The 24,867-nt window shown below is 41.4% G+C and overlaps 1 protein-coding gene across 12 annotated transcripts; it reads right to left on the minus strand.

Moving 5' to 3' along the window:
- Positions 1 to 2,321: 2,321 nt before the first annotated feature.
- NUP50 (nucleoporin 50) lies at positions 2,322 to 23,613 on the minus strand. Of its 12 annotated transcripts, none has more exons than XM_035138003.2 (11): positions 23,498 to 23,613; positions 22,073 to 22,147; positions 21,056 to 21,249; positions 17,608 to 17,688; positions 14,377 to 14,460; positions 12,330 to 12,519; positions 9,687 to 10,337; positions 7,930 to 8,008; positions 6,715 to 6,833; positions 5,864 to 6,060; positions 2,322 to 2,465 (listed from the first exon to the last, which is right to left on the minus strand). In XM_035138003.2, the coding sequence occupies exons 4-11, from the start codon at positions 17,674 to 17,676 to the stop codon at positions 2,454 to 2,456; spliced, it is 1,401 nt and encodes a 466-aa protein (XP_034993894.1). In that variant the 5' UTR covers positions 17,677 to 17,688; positions 21,056 to 21,249; positions 22,073 to 22,147; positions 23,498 to 23,613; the 3' UTR covers positions 2,322 to 2,453. The 12 variants fall into 12 exon arrangements, with proteins under 12 accessions (XP_034993894.1, XP_034993895.1, XP_034993901.1 ...); XM_035138004.2 differs by lacking the exon at positions 23,498 to 23,613 and adding an exon at positions 23,179 to 23,281; XM_035138010.2 differs by lacking the exon at positions 21,056 to 21,249.
- Positions 23,614 to 24,867: the final 1,254 nt, after the last annotated feature.

The following is a 24,867-nucleotide window of genomic DNA, read 5'->3' on the forward strand; positions in this document are numbered from 1 at the left end:
TGGGGCCTTCCGCTACTGATGTGCTGCCGGTGCACGACTTCTGTTTGCATCCTGGGGCAAAGTTTGCAACCCGAGGTACTACTTCCGGGTTAGCGGAACCTATTACCTGAAGCTATCAAAGTTGCTTTTGAGCCGGTCTAATGTCAATACTGTCTGTTTAAGAAAAACAGGTGCCGGTAATTTCTGTTTAATTGCTCACAAGTGTGGGCTCTACTCCATGTATATAAGGCTCTGTTGGAAAGCATTTTGTGTGGCCTTCTCGGTGGTGGCGCCTGCCCTGTGGAACGCCCTCCCAACAGATGTCAAAGAGGAAAACTACCACCAGACTTTTAGAAGACATCTGAAGTTCAGGGAGGCTTTTAATGTTTAATAGATTATTGTGTTTTATTCTTCTGTTGGAAGCCGCCCAGAGTGGCCTATATTATTATTATTATTATTATTATTATTATTATTATTATTATTATTAAGCATTTGTAAGGACGGAACGTAACCCGAGGTTCCACTGTATGTAGGTCTTGGGTAAGAAGCACCTATCTGATTGGTCCCAATTGGTTGTTTCTCAAACACAAATACTTCCCACAATTTAAGGCTATGCCTTCGATCAGTCGTGCCCAACCTCAGGCTCTTTATTATTTTGAATACAGCACCAATCACCCCTGACCATTAGGCATGCTGGTTGGGGCTGATGGAAGTTGGAATCCAAGGCGCTGGGTTGGCAAAGGCTGGCTTAGTTCTGGCTAGAGTGCATTATCTCTAGGACAGTATGCTTGTGGGTCTTCACCTCCTGCAACATGAAATTCAAGTTGTCATATATATGCATCGATATTAGACATGTGTATGGTAAAAACATCACTTTAGAATGCTATATTCTGAAATATATAAAATTAAGTTAAATGGCAGTGGGTTTTTCCAACTTGCACTTCTTTTGCTTCTGCTAGTGACAGAGTGAGCTGTGTCCCTGCCTGACCCCTGAAAATCACTAGATGACAAATAGATTATCTATACTCTTTTCAAACTTCTCCAGAGTCTCAGAAACCGGTTTTTCTTTAAATTAAAGCAGAACTGCAGTGCATCGTGTGAACTATGCAATACTACAATGCAAGAAATCACCAGTGCATGTTGTGGCTAGACATGGTAATTTAGCAATTCTTGGCACCATTAGAAGAAGATCTATTAAATAAAAATCCTGCTTCATACTCCAGCAATACCACCCCCCTGCAAAAGGTAATTTGCTTCAAAATGGCCTTGTAAGATGAAATACCTTATTTTTCGCTCCATAAGACGCACCTGACCAAAAGACGCACCTAATTTTTTAGAGGAAAGGGGGAAAGCCCTGTTTTTGGGGGGATCAGCTCAAAGTTGTGCAGCTTCTTTTGCAAAGGGGGAAAGCTCCATTTTTGAGTATCAGCTCAAAGTTGCTGAGCTTACCTTGCAAAAGGAAAAAATCCTGTTTTTATGGGGTTCAACTTACAGTTCTGCATTTTCTTTAGGAAAGGAAAAAGAGCAATTTATAGTTTCCAGACTAATAATCTAATCAGCCAGTCACATGTCGCTGCAGCCTCCCTCTGCAGAATATTCAACAATGGAGGCCTGGGCAAGTGGGCGGGGCCTGGAAGGGAGCTAGCGTCCCTTATCTCCCTCCCCGATCTCTTGCAATCAGCTGCTGAGCAGGCTCCTTTCAACTCCCTCTTTACCTCTTGTAAACCTTTAGCTCTTCCTAAAAAAAAAAAAAAAAAAAGCACGGTCTGCTTTTCGCCCCTGGGCAATCCGGCTCCATTCGCTCCATAAGACGCACAGACATTTCATCTTACTTTTTAGGAGGGAAAAAGTGTGTCTTATGGAGCAAAAAATACGGTACTTTGGTGTCTTCACTACCCTCCTCATTGTCAAGGCAATAACACTCCTGATCTTTCTGCAGCATCTTCTGCAAAGGAAGAAACCTAGAACTTAAACAAAGTGCCCCAAAGTGGACACACCCAAGGACACCCAGTCACTTAACTGCAACTCCCACAGGCTACTTCAATTTACCTCCAGAGTAAGCGGGTCCCGGCCACGTGTGGCAGAGCAAATGACACCTCCCCTCACAGCAGCGTGAGATCCATTTCTCAAATGTTAGGTCATTGAGACACTTAACATATGAAACTGCCTTTGACCAAGACTGACCATATCCCCACACCGGCTATTCAGCTTCTCTCCAAGGCCAAAGACAGAGGGCTCTGCTAGTCAGCAGTCTTTCCTAAACTGGAGGGGCAATGGACTGAACGTGGATCCTGACCATCTTTGCCACCAAGCCCAGGAGGTAGAATGCAAACATGTACAGATTGGAGTTCACACATCCCATTTGTTTATTCACATTTCCATTGATTTTTATACATTTCCTTAGAAAGAACTACAGCTAGCACATGGACGTGTGAAAAATGATAAAAGGCAAGTCCCAATCCTTGTTTAGCCTTTCAGATGGCGTCCTATGAGATGGGGAACAAACAAAAATGTTGACAGTCAAGTGGAAAGAAAGGTTCATGTCGATTGTTCAGATAGCTGTTCATTAAGCTTTTATACATGGTTTCCATGCATTGTGAAATTTATCAAATGTTTACATTTGTGGTATACAGTTTAGCAACGTCCGCTAAAAATAACTTAAGGCATTAGACAGAACAGTTGTCAAATTACATTATGTTGCAAAGGGAGTTAAAGCAAGATGCAATACAGTACAGTACTTATTGCTCCTTATATGTAGTGACATGTTTTCAGTTTACAAACTACTTGTAGCAGATTGAGAACAGAGCAAAAGTAGCCAAATAATTCTCCACACCGCTTCTATACAGGATTTTGATGTCAAACCTTTTGAAGAATTAAAAAATTAGAGAAATAGCTCACTCCCCAAACAATTTGAGGTTTGCCCTAATTCTCCCTCGAGTGGTAAGCCTGCATCTGGACTGAGCGGCAGACTGGGCTCATGTAACTAAACACTCTTTCCTACAAAATAACTCCTTCCGCACAGAATTCTGAATGTCAGGGAGAAGGCTTGGCTACAACCATTCTGCCCAGTGTGAATCCAATCAAGAGAACCCCTGCCTGCAGTCTGAAGAGATGCAGGTCAGACACCAGTGACCAGCTCACTGGCAGCTAGGCCTTTAATCCTGTCATTCCAAGAGAAAGCTATGCATGTGCAAAGAAGCAGTATCTAGTAAATCTCTACTTCTTTCAAAATGATTTTGCAAGTTTGGTTGGCAATCTTGCAACCAGGCGAACAACAGTCACCTAAATCCTACAGCAATAAAGTCAGACTTCAAACACTGTGTCTACAAGGCGACAAGTGATCAGACTGCAAATTAAGACACTGTCTCATTGTTATGCAGCAAGTATCAATAAACTTGATTAAGATTTTTAAATATAATTATTTAAAGCTACAATTTTGTGCAAAAGAAATATGATCGTCCAGTTTTATACTGCCTTTTAAACTTACTCTGAGAGTAAAACCAACACACAAAAAACGAGATCTTACCTTTCACAGCAGGAGCAAGCCAACATGATCAACATCAGAAATCCTACAAAACAAAGTCTATGCACATTCTCCTTCTTTCTTAGCAAGCCAATTTTGATCCACTTAGCAATTCAGATTGTTATTCTTGTCATCATTTTTATTACTGAAAGTGATGGGCCAGTCACAAAGTCAACACTTACATTTAGGATTTAAAGTCTGCTGGCTTATGCATTTGTTTTGTATATCTATGACTGCATTTTTCCAGCCTGGTGCCCTCCAGGTTTGGACTACAACTCATATGAGCGCCATTCGAAACCTAGATGGGGCTGCAGTCCAAGAATCTGGCAGTGGACGGGTTGCAGAAGGCGGGTGGAGCTTCCCCCAAGAGGGTGTGTGAAGGGTAGTGCCCTGTAAGCTTTCACTACATCATGTCACAACCCACACAGGATGGCCAAGGTGCACCCACAGCAGACATACGTTCAAAGAGGGGCAGGAAATTCCAATGCATTTCTGGAATGCCTTCCTCGGCAGCAGTGTAAAATAATCCCATTTTAGGCTTGCTCTAAGAAAGAAGTAACCGACCACTTTCCATAACACAACCACTTTCAAACAACACCTTTTGACCAGCTCTTCCAAACATTTAATGGACATTACAATTATTCTTTCATACTGCTTTTAACTTTGAAAAGCACTCTGGATTTCTTACAGAAGCAGCATCACGTAAGACTTAGTAAAAAAAAAAGAGAACAATCTACATGTTAATGAATTGCTATTTCTTATTCTACTCGGTAACTGAAGAATTGTTACATATACACAGTTGCACTTTAGGAATCAGACAAGTGCAAAATACACAGCATACCTGTAATATTAACAGTCTCTCAATGTTAAAATTATGCTAGAGAAGAGTGTGGGAACAGGCTATCGGCTTTCTAGAAAAAGAGCAGGCTGTTTGCCTAGAGACAGGGGAGTAAACAAAGCTCACTGAGGATTTTTAAGACACTATTTCTCAAAGACAAGAGCACACAATGTTACTGAAGCTCTTGGCCGTTCAACCTGAGCCTCTAACAGTAAGACTGGACTCCATATGCATGTTCCCATTTATAATATTAACATGCCAAGTTAGCATTTCTGATTGTTCACCATCTTGAACGCTAAAGAGAACAATCCAGTGTGAAGCTCATAAGCCCAAACCTCACACTAACATAAATGGTAACTCCCATTTATTTTAATGGGAATTGGGTCAGTTTACTGCTTGCTGGATTGTACCCCAAGATATTTCAGTGTGGGGTGCTGAGCTCTTGAAATACTCTCACACTTACTTTTTAGGAAGTCCAACACTTAAAACTTGATGCAAAAAAGGCACCAGTTCATAATTAGTATGGGTCCTGCTTCCACAGCATCCCAGCTCCCTTCCAGTTTTAAGGTATGACTAGAACATTAAAGATTCAGATGTTTCAGAACCTATGGTAACCAATATTTGTGGACTGGTTATGTGTGGCTTTACTAGCTACTGCTACATTAGTAAGACAACTATTTAAATAGCATGGTATTCACGTTCTGACTGCTGATCCCGTTAAATGCACACTCGTGCACACCCAAAATAGTGTGGACACAATTCACAGCTCTCTTGCACAAGCCCCTTGACATTAAAGGGGACTGGACAGAATTTTCAAGCCTGAAGATAGGACTTTGGCAAGAGTACAATGGAAGAAAGTCCATTAAATATCTCAACACAAGATGCTCCAGGTTTGATAAAATCCAAGAGACAGGTTTGGATTGAAAAATATATAGCCATGCCACCTTTTCCCTCAGTTGTTTCTCTAGGTAATGAGAAAATAACAACCTGCAACTTTGGCCTTAAAAATCAGGGTACTGATTCACTCAAACACAAAAACTATACTGTTCAGTTTAAAACATTTGTTCCTTCAGCATAATCTGAACTGTGATTTCACATTTAGGAGAGGATTTCAATTCAAACTTGGATGCAAGATAAAGAAGTTTGCCAAATTTCTTTCCATCCACACAATATTCTTCCTACACAATTTCCGGGGTAGTATTCTACACCATTTGAGTATAAACCAGTTTTATTCTGTATAATAAAAATGTTTATTTTTTGATATGCAAGTTTTCTTCAAATATGGTTCATGCATTAGATATTCAAATTAGAAGGGAGGAAGAATTGACTCTTGTGTCAAGTTAAAAAGCTTTTATTGGCCATCTTAGTTTCTTTCCCTCACCAAAGCCCTTCAGAGTTCCTAAACAGTCCTTAGAATGTCAGAAGTGGTTTAAAAAGTTACTAGCAGAGTCAAGAGAGGGGAAATGAGCAGCAGCAGTTTGGCAAGTTTCCTCTGTAACTTTCAACAGCCCAGATTTTTATACCTCCTTCTTCTCCAGTATAATTTTGTGCAACTCATCTGCATCCTCACTTGTTTTCACTCTTATCAATATAGGAACAGGGACAGTAGCATTCTTTTCATCAATGGGTGGATTTGGAACACAGACAATGAGCACGTTGTTCTTCCCTGTTCTGGAGCATGGCATCTTAGGAGGCACCAAAATGTTCAGCAATATGTTGCCTGCAACAGAGTGGAGGTTGGGAAAAGAGCAAAATAAATACAAAATATGAACGTTTAGGTAGTAGTATGGTGACTTGAGGTATGAGAAAATCAGGAGTTACTGATCCACCTAGCCAACCACAGGCTGATCCACCTGGCAGTGGTTCTCTCAAGGTCTCAGCCACAGCTCATTGCTACAAGAGATGTTTTTATCTGATTTACAAGCCTCCCTTATTTCCTCAACTCATTTCCTCATCACATCAGCTACTATTCCTAAAAATGGGTAAGATCTCATTGTGTTAATACTTAGCAATTAAAAAAGAGAAACAAATTCCTGAGATCCAGTGGCCAAACACTACACGGTTGATGAGCCAAACTCGCAATAATGGCTGTCAGTGCTGGTTTGCAGCAAGATTCGAAACACAAATAATTTGTGAAGTCATCCAACTATGTGCTAGCAATTGCATACATCCAACTTGGGACACAAATCACAGCCACTGCTAGATATGCCTGTTCTTTACTTATGTGTAAAATTCTGCACAGCTGTGGGCATGAGAACAAAAAGGGGCCATCATAAATATCTTAATTATTTGAAAGAAGCCAGAAGCCTTCGACTTAGCAGTGGCTTGGAAGTTAATAATAATAATAATAATAATAATAATAATAATAATGTACCTAAGTTGGTATCTGCCCGTACTAATAGCTGAATCTTCTGATCTCCTGCATGTTTTAAGTGTAGCGTTCCTATACCTTTTTCTTTAAATTCATTATCTTTCTTGTAAAAAACTTTGCACCTGAAAAAAGAAACATAGACAAGATTCATTTTACAGAATGTACATGTATCTGAAAAGTGAATAAAAGCCTCCAAATAGCTTGCATGTGGTAAACACCAGCATGCAAACAAATAATACATTTAAACTCAGCCTGGAACTAGCCAAGCTAATAGTTACTGTATATAAATAGTCCTTCCAGAAAAGGAAGTCTTTGGAACATGATAAAACTATTTGTTAGAATGCTTCCAGAGCAGGGGGTCAGCAACCTTTTTCAGCCGTGGGCCGGTCCACCGTCCCTCAGACCATTTGGTGGGCCGGACTATATTTTTTTTTGGGGGGGGGGGGAAATTAACGAATTCCTATGCCCCACAAATAACCCAGAGATGCATTTTAAATAAAAACACACATTCTACTCATGTAAAAACATGCTGATTCCCGGACTGTCTGCGGGCCGGATTGCAAAGGCGATTGGGCTGCATCCGGCCCACGGGACTTAGGTTGCCTACCCCTGTTCCAGAGCATACTGAAAATAATGGCCAAGATTTAAATAACCATGAGCTGAAGGAGACTTCAAATTTACTCTGAGAAACAGCAGCCCCCCCCCCAGCTGCTCATAAAACTGCCTTTAAACTTTGTAGAGCAGGCATCCCCAAACTGCGGCCCTCCAGATGTTTTGGCCTACAATTCCCATGATCCCTAGCTAACAGGACCAGTGGTCGGGGAAGATGGGAATTGTAGTCCAAAACATCTGGAGGGCCGAAGTTTGGGGATGCCTGTTATAGAGTGTTTTAAAATGAGCTGCTCACAAAAAGACTGCAGGTCTTTGGATGAGAGTTGAGACTAAGGCTAAGAAGTTCTTTGAGTCACTTGGTGCCAAAATAGAGGCAACCTTGTAACTTGTACCCCCTAGAATCATCAAAGTTTGAACTCCAGTAGTATAGAGAGATACAAAATAGCTTAGGCAAAAGAAACTTCATTTACTTTGTACAGTAGTTGTAATGCACTATAAACTGCTAAAGGCTTTCACTCACACACACAAAATTAGGGGGGGAAAGCATGCTGAACTGTCTACAGTAAGAGCATGATCATGGTAATAGTATTAAAGAACACAACTCACTTCTTCGAGTAGAAGGCATCATCTTCCTTTATTTCATTCACTACTGCTTTTGGTGGCTCCTCATCTTCTTCATCACCCCCTGTAGGGAGAATGATTTCAGGTAAGTGTTATGTATATACAAGACACTGCAGTACATAAAAAGCTTTTGATGTTTGAAAAAAAAAACATGGGGATATTAGATATCAGATACAGCTACCTGGTTCACATAGCATAGTAAGCCAAACTATGGCTTCACAAGGAGAAAGTCACAAGCACTTTACTTTTCCTCTGCTTCTCCACTACCAGCAGCTAAACCATGGCTTGGCTTAGCGTTGCAACCAAACCTCGGGCTCATGGTTGGCCTTGTCCCAGACAGCTGTGACCTGAAACCAAGGTTTGTTTGTGGCTTACCACTCACCATTGCTTGTTTGGGGAAAACAAGCCATGAGCTCAAGGTTCGGCCATAACACTAAGCCAAACCACAGCTCAGCTTCTGGTAGCATGTGAGCAAGATCACAGTATGTCCAAAAAGGTAGGTGGACTGCCAGTTTGATACTAATTGATAGGGTCATTGGTATAAAATCTATTTCTAAATAATCTTCAAACAATGTGCTAGAGAGAAAGAAGTTATAGATATTAGAATATATTTTAAGCTGTGTTGATTAGCACTAACACTGCTGCATTTCCCACTCATCTTCTACTTCAACTCTTACATTTATAAGCCTTGAACATTAAAAAATGGCTTATGAGCTTTCTACATTTCTTAAAGAACACTCTTGGTTAAAATTATCTACTTGAACTATAACTGTAAAAGCTTATTTTATTTTTTCCTAATTGCCATAAGGAACAAATATATATACACACACACCTAGATTCTTTGTAATAAATAACACACCGTCCCTGGGTTAAACAACTATCTGACTTTTAGAAGACATCTGAAGGCAGGCCTGTTTAGGGAAGTTTTTAATGTCTGATGTTTTATTGTATTTTTAATATTTTGTTGGAGGCCACCCAGAGTGGCTGGGGAAAACCAGCCAGATGGGTGGGGTATAAATAATAATAATCATCAATTATTATGGGGGGGGCGGGGTATAATTATCATGTGACAGGGCAGTGGATGTGCCCTTACCCTTTCTCCCTCCCCTGCTTAACCCAATCTGTTGTTGTTGTTTAGTCATAGTTAAGGTTATTTAAATGGAAAGGGAACCAAAGCAGGGCTTTTAATAATTTCACCTACCATGTTTCTCCGAAAATAAGACACCGTCTTATATTTATTTTTCCTTTTAAAAAAAACAACCACTATGGCTTATTTTCAGGGGATGTCTTATTTTTTCCTCCTCCTCCTCCTCCATTGCTGCTGCACCTATCACTATGACTTATTTTCGGGATATGGCTTATATTCCTTGAATGCTTAAAAAGTCTGCTATGGCTTATTTTATGACTACATCTTAAAATAGGGGAAAACAGGGTACAAACATTGGTTATGGCAGTTTCAAAATAGAAAAAAGCACTGCACATTGCTGGTGAAATGTCAAATTCTGTTTAAAGCTACCCAATGCTAAACTGCATTCCTGCAGGGATCCCTAAGTTTTAGCTGGCTTGGATAGCCACCTATTATTTGTAATCCTCGGTGACACCCTATCCTTGAGTCCTCTGGCATGAGAAACAGATTTCTAGGTGGTCCAATTCTGCATAACATCAGCGGGAAGCTCACCAGATTTCAATGAAACATGGGACTGACTCCCCATTTCTCAACTTCTAAAACAATAAATGTTTACCTTTCTCTTCACTGCCACCACTTTCTGTCGGAATATCTAGTGCTTTGCTGGAAAATGAAGAAGCAACCTTGCCTTGGCTTGTATCTTTTCCAAATAAACTTGCACTTCCTGGAGAGAATGAGAAACTAGGTAATGCACCAGAATTCAGACCCGAGTTGTCTACGCTCTTGCTAAAAGTAAAGGAGACAGTTGATGTGGACCCTAGTTTTGGTTCCGTTTTCTTTTCCGTTTCTGTTTTCTTTCCTGGTGCATTCTCAGATTTGTTGCTATTGAAGAAAAACGTTGAACTCTGCTGAAGGTTCGGACTCCCCAATGCAGACCCGGGCTGAGTTCCAACTGTCTTGTTACTGTCGCTTTCAGAGCCGCTGTCACTACTCGTTCCGTGTTGCTCTATCTCAGCTAAATATTTCTCATAGTCTCGGAAAATCGGCGACAGGTCACAGAGCGGGTTGGCATTTACATGTTTTACTATCCAGTCACGGACCGAACAATTTAGAGCAGCTAACTGTTTATGATAAGCATCGGGGCTGCATGCTTTCTTCTCAGTGAATCCAGAGGACAATGGCTGCTGGCTCTCACCATTTGCTTCCACACTTACAGGCTTTTTCTCAATTACAGTATTATTCACTGAACCACTGGACACCACAGAACCTATTAGAAAGAAGAGCATTGTATGAACTTTCTTTACAATGATGTATGCATAGATAAACCTGACCTGAACCCATTTCTAGAATGCATTTCCCCCCATTCTATTTACTGAATTTCTTCTACCAATTTGTTCCAGGTAATGGCAAACTCAATTTAATAAAAAATAAAAAATGGATAGCTGTACCATCATGAGACTGGGAACCAGAGCTCTGTTCCATCATGATATTGGGGTCAATATATTTGTTAATGCATCCACTATGACCCCAAGGTCTCATTGCCAACCAGCCAGTCAGCTCAGGCAAATAGGTGAAATTAAGATATTTTGCCCCACTTAGTACTTTTAATGGGTCATTTGATATAAAAGTATAATTTTATACGTTAAGTTATTCAAGAAGACGAAAAAATTATTATTCATTTATTGCAGCACGTACGATAGTAGAACAAGCATGGAAAAAGTCAAGAGATACCAAAGGTGGAAGACTGGCTCATAATGAACTTGGACATTGCACAAATAGTCTAAATGAGCAATGTATTCAGGGTAGGATAGACCAGGCCTCTTCATAACTTATTGAAATGAAAATATGAATGACACTATACAATCCTTATGTGCTCCTAGGCAACATATAACAAGAAAAAATATATATGCTCCATACTATACTGTGCTATTGCAGTAATATATTATAATTTAACTTAATAAAGGTAAAATATTGTACAGGGAACAGCCACCCCTCATCAAATCCAGTTCTTCGAACGGCTCTGATGACAGCGGAGGGACAGGAGACAGGAAGGAGGAAATGAGCGGAGTGGGGCTGGGCTCAGGAAGCCTCCAGGAGCACTGCCTACAGCCCGTGATGCCAGCAAGGGAGGAGGGGCCAGCAGAGAGTTCTAGCGGGGAAACAGCAGAGGGGCGTCCTTTCAAATTCACCCTGGAACTGAGGCGATCAGCGGCTCGCAAACGCAAGGGGCGGAGATTTGGGGGCCCCCAAACTACTCTGCTAGGGGAGGAGCTGAAAAGCGCCATTGGGAGAATCTGATGATACTGAGTAGACATGTTTTCATGAAGCTCTTGCACTGTAAATAATATTCACAATAAAAGTCTTAAAGACAAGATGGTTTGGAGTGTCGCTGCTCAAGGGTAGCCAGCAACCTCCCTGACAAATATAAATAATGAGTATGTGTGTGTATAATAAAATATATACAATATATCCAGATACAGAAGCCTATGAACACTTAACTACTTTCTAACACATCCTAAATAGCCTCGGGGACGGAAACAAAAATAATATGTAGCAATTGGTATGTTCATATACAGGGATCGGCAACCTAAGGCCCATGGGCTACAAGCGGTCCACGGGGGTCGTTTTATTGGCCCATGAACCGCCCCCAAACCGAGCCGCCCGCTCGGTGAGTCCCCCTGCGCTGCACTAAACTGGTGCAGCATGGGGACTTGCCGAGCGGCGCCAGAAATCGCGTCTGTGTAGACGCCGAAAACTGCGAGCATGTGTGCTCACACGCACCTGCAATCCGGCCCACGCAGTGGCCTCCGCGGCAGTGAACTGGCCCAGGCCAGGTAAGCCTTGCCGACCCGTTCATACATGTGTAGATCTCCGGGGGGGAGGGGGGGAAGAGATAGTGCGACATTAAAGATGTGATAAATGAACAATGTTTGGCTCATATTTAACCATTTTCTATTTATATTTTGTGTATTACTTTTAAATGCCAATTTATTTATTTATTTATTTTAAAAAAACCTTTTAAAATGAAGTCAGTGACAGCCAGTTCTGACCCAATGCATGGATATGTGATTATTATTATTTTGCCCAACAGTTTTTTGAAGCACACAATGCCAAGTGGATCATCACCTCCATCTATATGCAAAGTTGATATGAGGGCTGTATGTACTACATACTTACACAAAACTTTCAGCTCCCTTAATATAATTAAAAACATTTTTACAAGTATTGTCTGTTGAGAAAATTTTACTGGTGAACTTACTGAATGTAGTTGTTGTTTCAGCAGCAGTCTTTAAATTGGTGAACGATGAACTATTTGCAATGCTGCCGCCACCATTGGACAGTCCCCCTAAAGGCTTTGTTCCGGTGCCATTGCCAAAGCCAGAAAATCCTCCACCTCCAGACGGTAAAACGAAACCTTTAAAACCTTTAAAAGCTCCACCACTCTCAGACTGAAAGAGACATAAAACAGTTAACGTCACTTTTTTCAGCTGCATCCCCACAAAGTCCCATCAGTATGATTATGTTAATGTTCACACATACAAAATCTTTGCTTCCCGTATTCAAAGTAAGTATTCTACAGGACATATTATATTTGGTTCCTGTCTGATTCTCACACATGCATTCATCATATGATGAAATGTATTATTCCAGACATTGCTGGAAACTAAGTACATGTATGGAATGTTCTTATCACCAAACATTAAGTATCTTTTCAATAAAGATAAAGGTAAAGGGACCCCTGACCATTAGGTCCAGTCGTGACCGACTCTGGGGTTGCGCGCTCATCTCGGCATTATTGGCCGAGGGAGCCGGCGTATAGCTTCCAGGTCATGTGGCCAGCATGACAAAGCCGCTTCTGGCAAACCAGAGCAGCATATGGAAATGCCGTTTACCTTCCAGCTGTAGCGGTTCCTATTTATCTACTTGCACTTTGATGTGCTTTCGAACTGCTAGGTTGGCAGGAGCTGGGACCAAGCAACGGGAGCTCACCCCGTCACAGGGATTCGTACCGCCAACCTTCTGATCGGCAAGCCCTAGGCTCTGTGCTTTAGACCACAGCGCCACCCGCGTTCCCATAAAAGAACTGAGGCTCAGTGGTTTAACCACAGCACCACCTGGGTCTCTTCAATAAAGATAGTTCAGACATTTGACTAGTCTTTAACCCACGGGTCCCTATGAAGTGTACATGTATGTGTGGACCAGCCAATATATGTTGATCCATTGTGAAATTAGATTCACTATCACAGGACAAATGGTATCTTCTGATTAAAGAAAACCCAACCCATGTGGACAAAACCTGAAAGCTCAGAGTAATCACTTACTCCTGAGCCAGCTATGCCCCACCCTTCAATAGAGAGAGCAATCAACAGTAACCCACACATTAACAAACAAAGGCTTGGCTTAGCATGCAAGGCGAGACCTTAACCATGAGTCCTGGTTCAGATGACAAAGCAAGCCAAACTTTGGCTTAGCTCAGTGTGGCAGTAAGGAACAAAGTGGCTGCAAGCTCCTTTCTGGGGGCCTATACATTTGCAAGATCCTGGCAAGTCACCGTTTGGCTTGCTGTGTCATGTGAATGCAACCAGTATGGAATTCACCAGCAATAAAGTCGCTTTTAACAGACAAACAGAAAACGGCAAACATCTGCAACTCCAAGGACATTGGCTTTTTGCTTCTGATTTTTCAATTAACCCTAGAGATCTGTTTAGAAGAACATGACCGAGGAAGATAAAGATTTCAAATTAGCAAGAAGTTTAAAATAATAATACTAAAAGCAAGCCTATTTTCAAACAGACTGTGCATGTATTTGGGCAGTGGGATGTGACAGGGGACAGAATCAAAAACATTTACCAGATTATTATTTTTTACACACTACAGTTACCATCATGAACAGGGACGCAAAATCCAATAACAGCAATGGCTACTAGCACTTTAGAAAAAGTAGCATGCAAACTGGGTTGCTGAGCAGAGGACAGAAGATTTATCTCTCTGGCTCCTAGAAAAAGAGTGGTGAAAGAAATATGGGAAGTATTCTATCACTCTTTTCTTCCTCCAACTGTTTTCAACATTCTGCTCTCCTTTGGGGCCATTTCACACAATATGAATTTCCTAGGTGCAGTTCACTTCAAACAGGAATGGTTGTATTTTGTCAAAACAACCTTCAGCCATTTCAATACTTGGCTGAATTTGTGCATCATTATTGACAGTACTTTCTACATAAGCAACAACTACCTGTGCATTTTTGGCAATACAAACGGCTGGACCAAGAACCAGACATTTATTATAAAATTAGTGCATTTATGTACCTCAAGCCCCACATTTCTACGCTTTGCCTTCTTAATTGCTCTGTTCTTCAAAACCTCTTCACTGGCCACTGAGAATGTTCCCACCTGCAAGAAATATTATATTCTTAGAACAAACAAGGATGAAACCCCAAAGACCTCTTACTACAACCCCTCACGCCCCACCACCCCACACTAGCAAAACGCTTCCTGAAGGTTGGAGCAATCTGGGAAAGGATCCAACCCAGTGCAAAATGGTGTTCCACTTGCATACAGAAAATTGCTTCTTGATTCCCTTGTATTACAAAACTCTAATTTCAAAATACACATTCACTTTTAACACTGTAAGGCTCAACATTTTATAATAAGCAAATAGACATTGTATATTCAGTTTTAATAATGGCATTTTTCAAAAACTTCTTGTGAATCTTTTGTCGATATAGGGTTTATCACTTTACATGCTACAAAAATATTTAGACTCTGTAAACCCTGCTTTATCAAGAAACATTCCCAAAGTTGCATCAATAGCAAGTCAAATAATTACTGTACCCTTTTATAACATAAAAAATTATGTCAAAATACTTAACAGGTTTCTGTTTGAATATAGCATTTAAAATATATTGTGGGCTTCAATGCTTTTTTTTCCCTTAATGAAATTTTTCATTGCAACTACTATGGGAAATAAGTAAAACTACCAGTAAGTAAAATTGATGCATTATGTAAGTAAGAACATGCTAAATTGGATCCTATCTGATTTAGGGCATCAGAAATGTTTTCTAGAAAACCCACATCACTACTAACATAACAAAGGCAAAATTGAATACATTCTTTTAAAATATATTTTTATTGGTTTTCCAATATCGTTTCAATATCAGCCTCATTATAACAATACCAATTTTGTCCAGTTAATACAATTATTAATGCCAATTATTCAAATGTCAAATTATACAATTTAATTAAAATGGCCCCCTCGCATGCTACCCCTGATGAGTTCATTCTTCTTCATTTTTTCTCCATTCCAATTTTTAAAAATAATTTCCACTACATTCCATTCAGATATAGTAATCCCTTATATAACAGCTACAATCTTGTGACTTCTATTCGTGTTGGGTAGAATAGATAATTGATAGTTTCAAGTGAGGAACTTTAGCAGTTATCCTCATTTTTTCCTGTGTGTGACAGTTTTTCATGATGTTTTCCTATCCATATATGGTCTTATATCTTTCATTCCTGCAACTGTTGAAGGTTATCACAGTTTCCAAAAGTCACTGCATCGCTTTATCCCGTGATTCGGCTTCCAGTAAACAAGCAATCTTCCCCATTTTTCCAGCCTAGGAAGAACGGTCTGAATCCAGACTGCAGATAGTTAATCCAAAAATGTCTACCGGTATTCCCACAGCTGGTAGACTCCTTTCCCCCCTGCCGCTGATTTATGGCCAATTATCCTTATTTTGCACACATTCCTTTGTGGATAATGGAGGTTAGAGAGGATTTTGCTCTATATTTTCAAAGCATGGCATTTCTCCCTCCCCTTCCTTCTCACTTCCTTTGCAGTTCCATTTTTGTTAAATTCTATATTATATTCCAATTTCCTTCAACCTCACTTGTGCAGATATTTTTAATAAAACTTGCATTCCAGGGAGGGTTGCCATATCATAAATGTAAAGAAAAATTTTAAATAAGCAAACCATGGGCTCCCCTCCCCCCACCGTCTCTTTCACCGAATGAAATTTGCTCCCAGTCCAAAGCTTTTAAATCTTTGTAGCTGGGTTGTTTTCAGTTTCTTATCTCATCATCTCTGACACGTGCCTGTAGTTTGGTCCAATTAAAGTCCAATCAACAGGATAACCTGTGCTTCCAGGAACAGGATTTTTTTTTGGGGGGGGGGTTCGTGGCAGCCAGAGTGCTCCATGCACCCAGCGCCTTTGCCTGCCCTCGCATTCCATGGGGGATAATAATGAAATGAAATTCCCCCATCATTATCAGATTATCTCCATCTGTCTCTCTCCCGCAGTGTTGGGAGAAACTCCATTCCTGGAGCGCCGGAAACAGGAAGCCAAAATTGAATACATTCATGAAGTTATGTTGCTGATACAACATATGACACAATTCATGGACAGTTAAGATGAGAGGAAAAAATCTGAACTGATTTTAATGGCATTAGGTTTCACTTATGGCCAAAGAAATGATTGCAAGCTTTCCAATCCAATAAAACAGATGTATGGAAATGTAGCTAGTAGCTGCTAAGACAGACTAGAAACAGCTCCAGTTATTGGCATCTTGAATGATTTCAGGATGTGAAAGATGTGAAAAGGTTTAATGATGCTCTGAGATGGGCCATTACTGAAAAGCCTAGCACCATAAACACCCCAGGACTTCTAAGCTTTTTCTGTTGAACTCACTTGACAAAGGACTAGAACAGGGATCCCCAAACTTCGGCCCTCCGGATGTTTTGGACTACAATTCCCATCTTCCCCGACCACTGGTCCTGTTAGCTAGGGATCATGGGAGTTGTAGGCCAAAACATCTGGAGGGCCGGAGTTTGGGGGTGCCTGGACTAGAACAACAGCCTTGATTTTCACTACAGAAAATGTAATCTTGACCCTGCAACTCTTAGCAAAACACATTCATTGCCTATAACTGACAAAACCATCCAGGGCCTGCCCAAGACATTTTGGCACCTGAGGCAAACCATGAAATGGTGTCCCACCCCACCAGGGAAGGAGGAATGAATGCAGATCTACACCAGGAGCAAGAGGGTGAGTGAAGATCTACACCGGGAACCAGGAGAGGAATCAAATCAACCTTACTTGAAAGCTGAAGTGGGAATCAAAGGATGTAAGGGGGGAAGGGGAGAAGACCCCAGAAGGCAGCTCCTGCCATTTCCTCCCTAGGGCTGAGAGGAGAAAAACACTGCAGGGTGGGGGTGGGGGAGCTGCCAAGGAGGCAGCAGATCCAGCCTCCAAGAGGGGTGCTGCAGTCATTGCAGCCTGTGGATCACTTGCCTCATGAATGAGCCAGCCCCCGATACTAGCTATATGAATGTGATTGCAAGTAATTGTTGCCCATAGATCTATGGAAGTTACAAGAGAGAATCAGCTTACCTGGTGTAATCTGTTGTTTTTATGTTAAGCTAGCGATATGGTGCCAACATAGTAATAAAATGCAATCATTTAGTTTTCCATGATCTTCCTATTGATTCTGTTAGCAACTATTGCAATTTTATTTCTAATAAAAGCATCTAGCCTTCCTTACCTCCTCAGTTTCTTCTTCTTGATCCCAGTTCCTGTCAGTCAGCTCCTTTTCTGCTACTCTCTTAGCCATTGTACAGCGCTACTGTATTAGAACAAACAAAACAAAAGAGTAATCAGCCATGCTTCACATCTAGTGGTTTTTAAATAGGTGGCAAGCAACTTGCAATGAGCAGCCTGTAATAATTCAGTGACAAATGTAAACCATTTCATCCAATGTAAAGGTAAAGGTAAAGGTACCCCTGACCATCAGGTCCAGTCGCGGATGGCTTTGGGGTTGCGCGCTCATCTCACTCTATAGGCCGAGGGAGCTGGCGTTTGTCCGCAGACAGCTTCCAGGTCATGTGGCCAGCATGACTAAGCCCCTTCTGGCGAACCAGAGCAGTGCACGGAAACGCTGTTTACCTTCCCACCAGAGCGGTACCTATTTATCTACCTGCACTTTGACATGCTTTCGTACTGCTAGGTGGGCAGGAGCTGGAACCAAACAACAGGAGCTCAGCCCGTCGCGGGGATTTGAACTGCTGACCTTCTGATCGGCAAGCCCTAGGCTCTGTGCTTTAGACCACAGCGCCACCCGCGTCCCCATAAAAGAATGTAGCTTTATGTATCTCCTGGTATTCTACAGTCGCCTGTCTGTTTCCTTATCTGTTGAACCTACACAGGCACCAACATTTCCAACAGAAATAGTTCATTAAGAGTTTCAATATAGAATTAAAACAAATTTACAGTTTCAGTCACTTGGCACTTTTGATGGTAAATTAAAACATCACATTGTTGGAAGACTACTTCCTCCTTTATTTTGGGTTTGGAAAAGGGATGTTTGTGGGATACTTGGATACACATAGTGGTCCAGCTATGAATGCATTAGATTTATGCACCCACCTGTACCCTGGTTCAGCATATTAGAAGCAAATGCACAGCAAGTCATTGGGAGGAGGTAGCTACCAGGGTGGATGTGATTTAAATCAAACTGATTTAAATCACGATTTAAATCACTAGTCAGTAAGGCTTGATTTAAATCAGTTTTCTACATAAAGACTAATTCTTGCTGATATAACTTTAATATGCAAGTAGATGAAGATTTTTAGAATTAACAACTTTTCATATTAGGTTTTTTTACCCCCAGTTTAATAGGTTAATAATTCATATTTAGACAACTTTTCTGTTTTACCTAGGAAGGAGAAAAATAATCATTACCTTAATAATAACAATTTAAATAGATTTATTCAACTGAAACAATAACATTACAGCATATGTTATTTGCTTAAACAAACATCCATGTTGGTTAACTAATTTGGCTAAACAAAAACTATATATATATATATATATATTTTAAGAAACTTAGACTGTCAGCCCAGCCTACACATGGAAAACTTAAATACTGTCCACTCCAAACAATCAGAAAAATATTGTTTCTATTCTATTCACTGAACTTCTTGAAACTTAGCACTGAAGGGGTTGATTCTGTATTCATAGGTTTGTAGAACAACAATAGGATTAAGGTCTTTTTCTCAACTCTGTTCATGTTATAACATTTTTGCTGTGAAGAAGAGGCATGTGATCTCTGTTGAGTCAAATTCAGTTTTGAGAACTGCAAAAGTAAATCAAGCATCTGTGATAATATCTTGTAGGCAGAGAAACTGCCCAATAATCTTACGGAATAACCTTTGGATTGTAATATATTTTCCTCAAAAAGCATTTTATTTAAAAAATCCAATTTAAATCAAAAAAATCCTATTTTTTAAAAAAAATCATTGATTTTTATCCACCCTGGTAGCTACTGCATGGGTACTCTATTTTATGCTTACATGGTACTATTCACAAATTAGATTTTACTTCTTGGACTCTTCTTGGTCTAGTTCAACCCACATTCATCCCATATAATAATAATGTTTGGTATCATCCAGGAATATTTTTATTATTATTTTAATGGACTGAATTATTAACACCTATAACATATTTACTTTTATCTTCCCTGCTTATCAGATACTAAGGAAACCAAATTCCAGGTCCACTAAAACAAAGGGCTGCATTCAACTAAATTGTTGCACTAGCAGAAGCCAGCACAATGATACCTGCTAGCGCAATGGGGCTTTCCCACTCTCCTGCCACAGTGTACCCTTCCCAAAGATGCACTGGAGGATCAGGAAAATCTCCATAGCAGCATCCAGGGGGAAGAGAGAGGAGAAGAGGAGATCCATTAGGCAAGAAGAAATAGTTGTGCTGACAATACTATCTCTTTAGCACTGTGTTAAATACAACCCCAAGTTTTGTGGCACCTTATCATGGCATAAACTTTGGTGGAATTAAACCCCCACTTCTTCAACTACATAAAGGTTTTGAACAGCCAACTGTTTGAGATGCCTCAAACAATCGTTCAAATTAGGACTTTATGTAGCTCATGAAATGTGCTTTAAGTAAAAAAAAAGCCTATAGCTGTCTACTTTTTCTGTGGGCCTTCTCCTGGTTTCTCTAACAGCAGACTAACAATCAGGAATTAATCAGCTGAAGCATTTAGTGTGTCAGTTGACTGAAACAGATGCATGGGGGGAAAGAATAGGCAACATCCAATGATACGCAGGTGGATGCAACAGAATGTCCCCTTCACCTTCCATCCCTCAAAGTCCCCTATGATACAATCTGCTCCAGAGAATACCATGATCCTCTGTAAAAGATTTTTGGGTAACACAAGGAAATCTCAATTGTGCACAAATCACAGCTGCTTATCACCCAATGTTAACATTAGCACAAGGACGATCTTGAGATGCAAAATGCAAATATGCAAGTGTGTACAGTGACCATTCAAAGCAGTAATAACTGTTGGTAGCAATTATTCCTTGCTTTGGAAAATTAAATTTACTCAGGTACTGGGAAGTAAATTATTGAGCCCGATTAAGCCCCAAAGAAATAGGCTATGCTGATAAAACTGCAAAACAGCTATTACCTTAGCATAGCAAATCAATGAAGAATGCATTATCAAGTGGTGTGCCTACCTACAGTGAACAGTCACTGTACCTACCTTGCACATATCTGAGTTCAGCGTAGAAATATCATAGGGTGCAACCTCTTACATTTCAGGACACATATGTATCACTTCTCTGCTTTGAAGGCACAGCCAAACTGAGCAGGTTTTCTGCAGGGAGCTCTCTTACAGGTGCTCCTGACAAGCAGCTGGTTGTTGGGTGCTCTGGAAGCTGAGCAAAGGGATTTTGCCTGTATGTCAGATATACAGCTGGAAAGTATGCCCAAAGTGGTCTTGGGGGCCAAATGGGGAAACCTGGGGGGGGGGAACAAGACTGGCCTGCCTCACTAGGATAGAGGCATATAACCTGGAATGATATGAGAAGTGAGCCTGTGCCTTCCACTTGTCAAAACATTCAAGCACCATGAATTCATGTTTACTTATAGTACATAATCATTATAAGCTTCCCACTTGTACCGCCACAAACCAGAAGTTCCTGATCTATCTCCTAATGCTTTCAGAATGCTGGAAGATGAAGCTATGTTTCAAAGAAGGCAAGCAGCAGCTCTTATATGTGGTTGATGATGTCATAATGCAGTGGCGGCAAAGAGGAGAGCATCCTCTAGCTTCTGGGATAGTAGCAAGGGTTGTTATTCATAGTCTGCTTTCCCAACAAAAGCCCTGTAAGATAGGTTAGTATAAACAGAAAACTGAGAAAAAGCTACTTGCCCAATGCAACACTGTATAATCATGTCTGAAAAGAAACATGAGCTCACATCTCTTAGATGCAAACCAAACACTCTAGCTTTTTGACCATTGTGGTGCACATGAAGAGTGCCACAAGGCTTAATCTGAGCCAGAACCTCTTTCCCAACATCAGGCCTCCAATCTGATCAGATGAAGAAATCAAGGCGACAGGATTTCTAAACATGCACAAACTATATTTCCCACACTACTAAGTAACTGCCCTCACCACATTTAGGATTATGAGGAATAATTATGAAGCTTGAGAGTGGACTGGCCAGCTCAGGGGTCCCCAAACTAAGGCCGGGGGCCGGCTGTGGCCCAATCGCCTTCTAAATCCTGCCTGCAGACGATCTGGGAATCAGCATGTTTTTACATGAGTAGAATGTGTCCTTTTATTTTAAATGCTTCTCTGGGTTATTTGTGGGGCATAGGAATTCGTTCATTTTTTTTGCAAAATATAATCCGGCCCCCTGCTGAAAAGCTAGCTGGAGCCCATCTATGAGTCCCATTTATTTATTTATTTATTTTCTTAACTGGCCCCTGCTCCTGGTGCCTCTAACAGCTGCCTAACTTACAGACATTAAGCAGCTGAAGTGTTTACTGACAACTCTCTTTTCTTTTAGAAATCAAATCCTTGCCCTGCCAGGACTGACAAAAAGCAGTCACTCTCCCTAATTTTAACCACTCCTTTAAAAAGAGCATTAAAAGTTCACATTCATTCCAAATCTAGCCCCTGTGATCAACCACACACACATACCTGTGAAACCCAGGCACCACACAAATTAAGCAGCTCTTATGCAATATACACACACATCTTCACAGGAGGAATGTGCTGTAGGTGATAAATAAAAACAAATATCAAAGCAGGACCATGGCAAGCTGCAGGAATTCACTGTTGTCAAGATTTAAAAACAGCTCATGCTCCTGTGCTTTTTAAACAGGACCATTAACACTCAGAAGAGTTCAGTGGGAAGAAATGTTTTACTTGCCACTCAACTCCATGCCAAAGAAAGAAAGAAAAGCTTCACCACCTTGAACTTTCTCCGTGCTTTTGTGCTTAGGCGGCTGCTGACAGAACATAGGCAACACCAGAAAAACAGGAGGTGGCAATCCAAGCCCCAAAATCCGATCCAGATCCAGTGTGCCATTGGTGCCAGGCAAAAACATTTCTCTTCTCTCCTTTGGCTAATTAAACAAGCTATGGCATTTTAAACTGTGTGTGTGTGGTGATGGTTGAGTTATTGTTTTGTTAATCTGTTATGTAGCTTTGTGTTTTTTTATATGGTAAACAGCCCTGTGATTCTCAGACAAAAGGTGGTATAGAAATGTAATAAATACTGTAATATGAATAATGATGAGGATAGTGGCTGGAGTGTTTGACGAGACCTGGGAGAGGCCAGGGTTCAAACCCGCCATTGGTGGGGGGTGCGGACCCTCCCTGCCTCCTCTCAACAGGCCTCTGGATTGTGCTCTCCCTCCATTGGGCACCTTTAGGCGCCAGGCAGAAAAACCCGATTCTGCTCCACGGGGCGTTTGGTTAAAGAGTCCGATGGCTCTTTCAATGTGCCTGTGGGTTATTTTTGCTCCATCGTGTATTCTTGTCTTCTCATTTTATGCTGTGAACCCTCCTGAGATCTAAGGACGAAGGGTCGGTATACAAATTTCATAAATAACAACAACAGGGTTGTTTTTCTGCGGGGAGCAAATGCAATAAATGAATAAAATACAAACAAACGAACATGCCGCATTTCCTCTCTCCTCCCCTGAGCAGACCAACAGGCGGAGGCCCCCCTCGCCCCTTCAGCCCCCATGCCAATGAATCGGGTCCACCCACGGGACCCACCCACCCCCACCGCCCCTCACCTTCCTCCCGCGACTCGGCTTCCTCGCGGCTCCCTGAGGCGGCGGAAACTGAAGAGGGAGCCGAGCGCGCGCCCTAGAGCGGCTGGCCGGTCTAGGAATCCGCGCGGCGGCTCCGCCTCCCGCCCCAACAAAACCGGAAGGCGCTGTCAGCAGCGCGCGCCTAACGGCTGCCTTGGGAGCCGACTTCCTCCCGCCCCGCCGCGCGCCTTGTGGGGGGAGGGCCCGCTGCGATATCCCGGGTCATTTCCTGGGGAAGCCGCCCTGTCCCGCGCTCCCCCCGCCCGTCCACTCTAGGAGAACGCGCTGAGGGGGCTGTTACCTGATGCCGCCGCGGGCGGATAGAAAGAGAAAGGCGGGAGGCCGGGCGGGCGGGCAGGCAGGCGCGCGCAGCAGAAAGCGCGCCCGCCAACACCACCACTTCCGCTTCCTGCTCGCCTGCCCGCCTGCCCGCCAGCCCTTGCCCCGCCCACCCGCGAGGGGGCGGAGTGTTCCTCCACAACCGCAGCGCTGCCAGACACTGCCGCTCTTTCTTCTCCCCGAAGTTCCGCGCTTATTTCGAGGACTACTTTTCCTATTAACTGTTGTTGAAAAGGGTTTCCATATATATTTTACGTAACAGATTTTTCACGGTCCATGAAATGGTACATGAAAATGTAAAAAGGGCATATGAACTGACATTTTGATCATGATGCCCATGAGCAGAACCGATTCAGCAATAAACTCCCATCTGAAAACAACCCCCCAAAACGAGGAATTTGTTAAAACATTATTTTTAAAACTTTAGTTAAATGGATAGACCAATCCTATAGTTACACTGTGGGAGATACATAAGAAGAATTACTGCTGTATCCAATGCATGCTTAAGCTGGGAGGAGAAGGGAGAAATAATGGGAAAATACAAAAATTGGTGACCCCCCCCCTTCCTGCATAACAAGCAAAACTCACATTGAAGTCAGATATAAGCAGATATAAGATAACATTCTAACTTCCTGGATTTTCTGGTTGCAAGGTAATATGCATCACTCAATGATTTTTAACTGATGGCTATATGATCTTCACTGAGGTATAGTTGCACTGAGATGAAAATTTCATGGTTACTATATTTTACCTGAATGGGGTTGGCAAAAAATATTCTGCAAAGGTTGTCACAGGTGATGAATAGGTAGAGATTCAGTTTCCTGAAACCATAATGTTTTATTCATAAATTTTAATTTTTTAAATGCAGTTCAGACACTGTTTACGGTCCACCACCGACATACAGTGGAATAACATCATATAAACAAAATCTGGTTACAATAAATATAATTTTTTTTACAGTAGATAAAATTAAATTTCATGCTAACATACAAATTGTTAAGAGGCAATATGCGTCATATTGTGTTGACATGCAAAGTTATTTTTGAGTTGGGAAAACCGCTGCAGTTTTGGAAATCAAATACTGTACAACTAAAATTTTGCCTTTGTTGTTATTTTTCCTTGAACACCCCCCCCCCAAAAAATAATAATAATGGGAGCTTTCATATAGTCCATGCAAATATTTGTGAATCTGGATGCACTTTTGTGTTTGTGTGTTTAAATGATATACTTCAGAGATTATCCATCTAACAGTACTGAATCCTACTGTGAGGTTTGGTTGACCCAAATTGTGATTTGATTTTCATGACTTTGCCGCTTTCCCAAAAAGTATGC

The sequence above is a fragment of the Zootoca vivipara genome, chromosome 5 (assembly GCF_963506605.1).
Source record: "Zootoca vivipara chromosome 5, rZooViv1.1, whole genome shotgun sequence".
Lineage (NCBI taxonomy): Eukaryota > Metazoa > Chordata > Lepidosauria > Squamata > Lacertidae > Zootoca > Zootoca vivipara.

Excerpts from the sequence above, each read along its gene's own strand:
- NUP50 (XM_035138001.2), bottom strand. The coding sequence starts at position 17,676 with ATGGCTAAGAGAGTAGCAGAAAAGGAGCTGACTGACAGGAACTGGGAT. Across the intron at positions 14,461-17,607 it reads AAGAAGAAGAAACTGAGGAG|GTGGGAACATTCTCAGTGGC; the intron begins GTAAGGAAGGCT and ends TATTTCTTGCAG. Across the intron at positions 8,009-9,686 it reads TGGTGGCAGTGAAGAGAAAG|GGGGTGATGAAGAAGATGAG; the intron begins GTAAACATTTAT and ends TTCTCCCTACAG.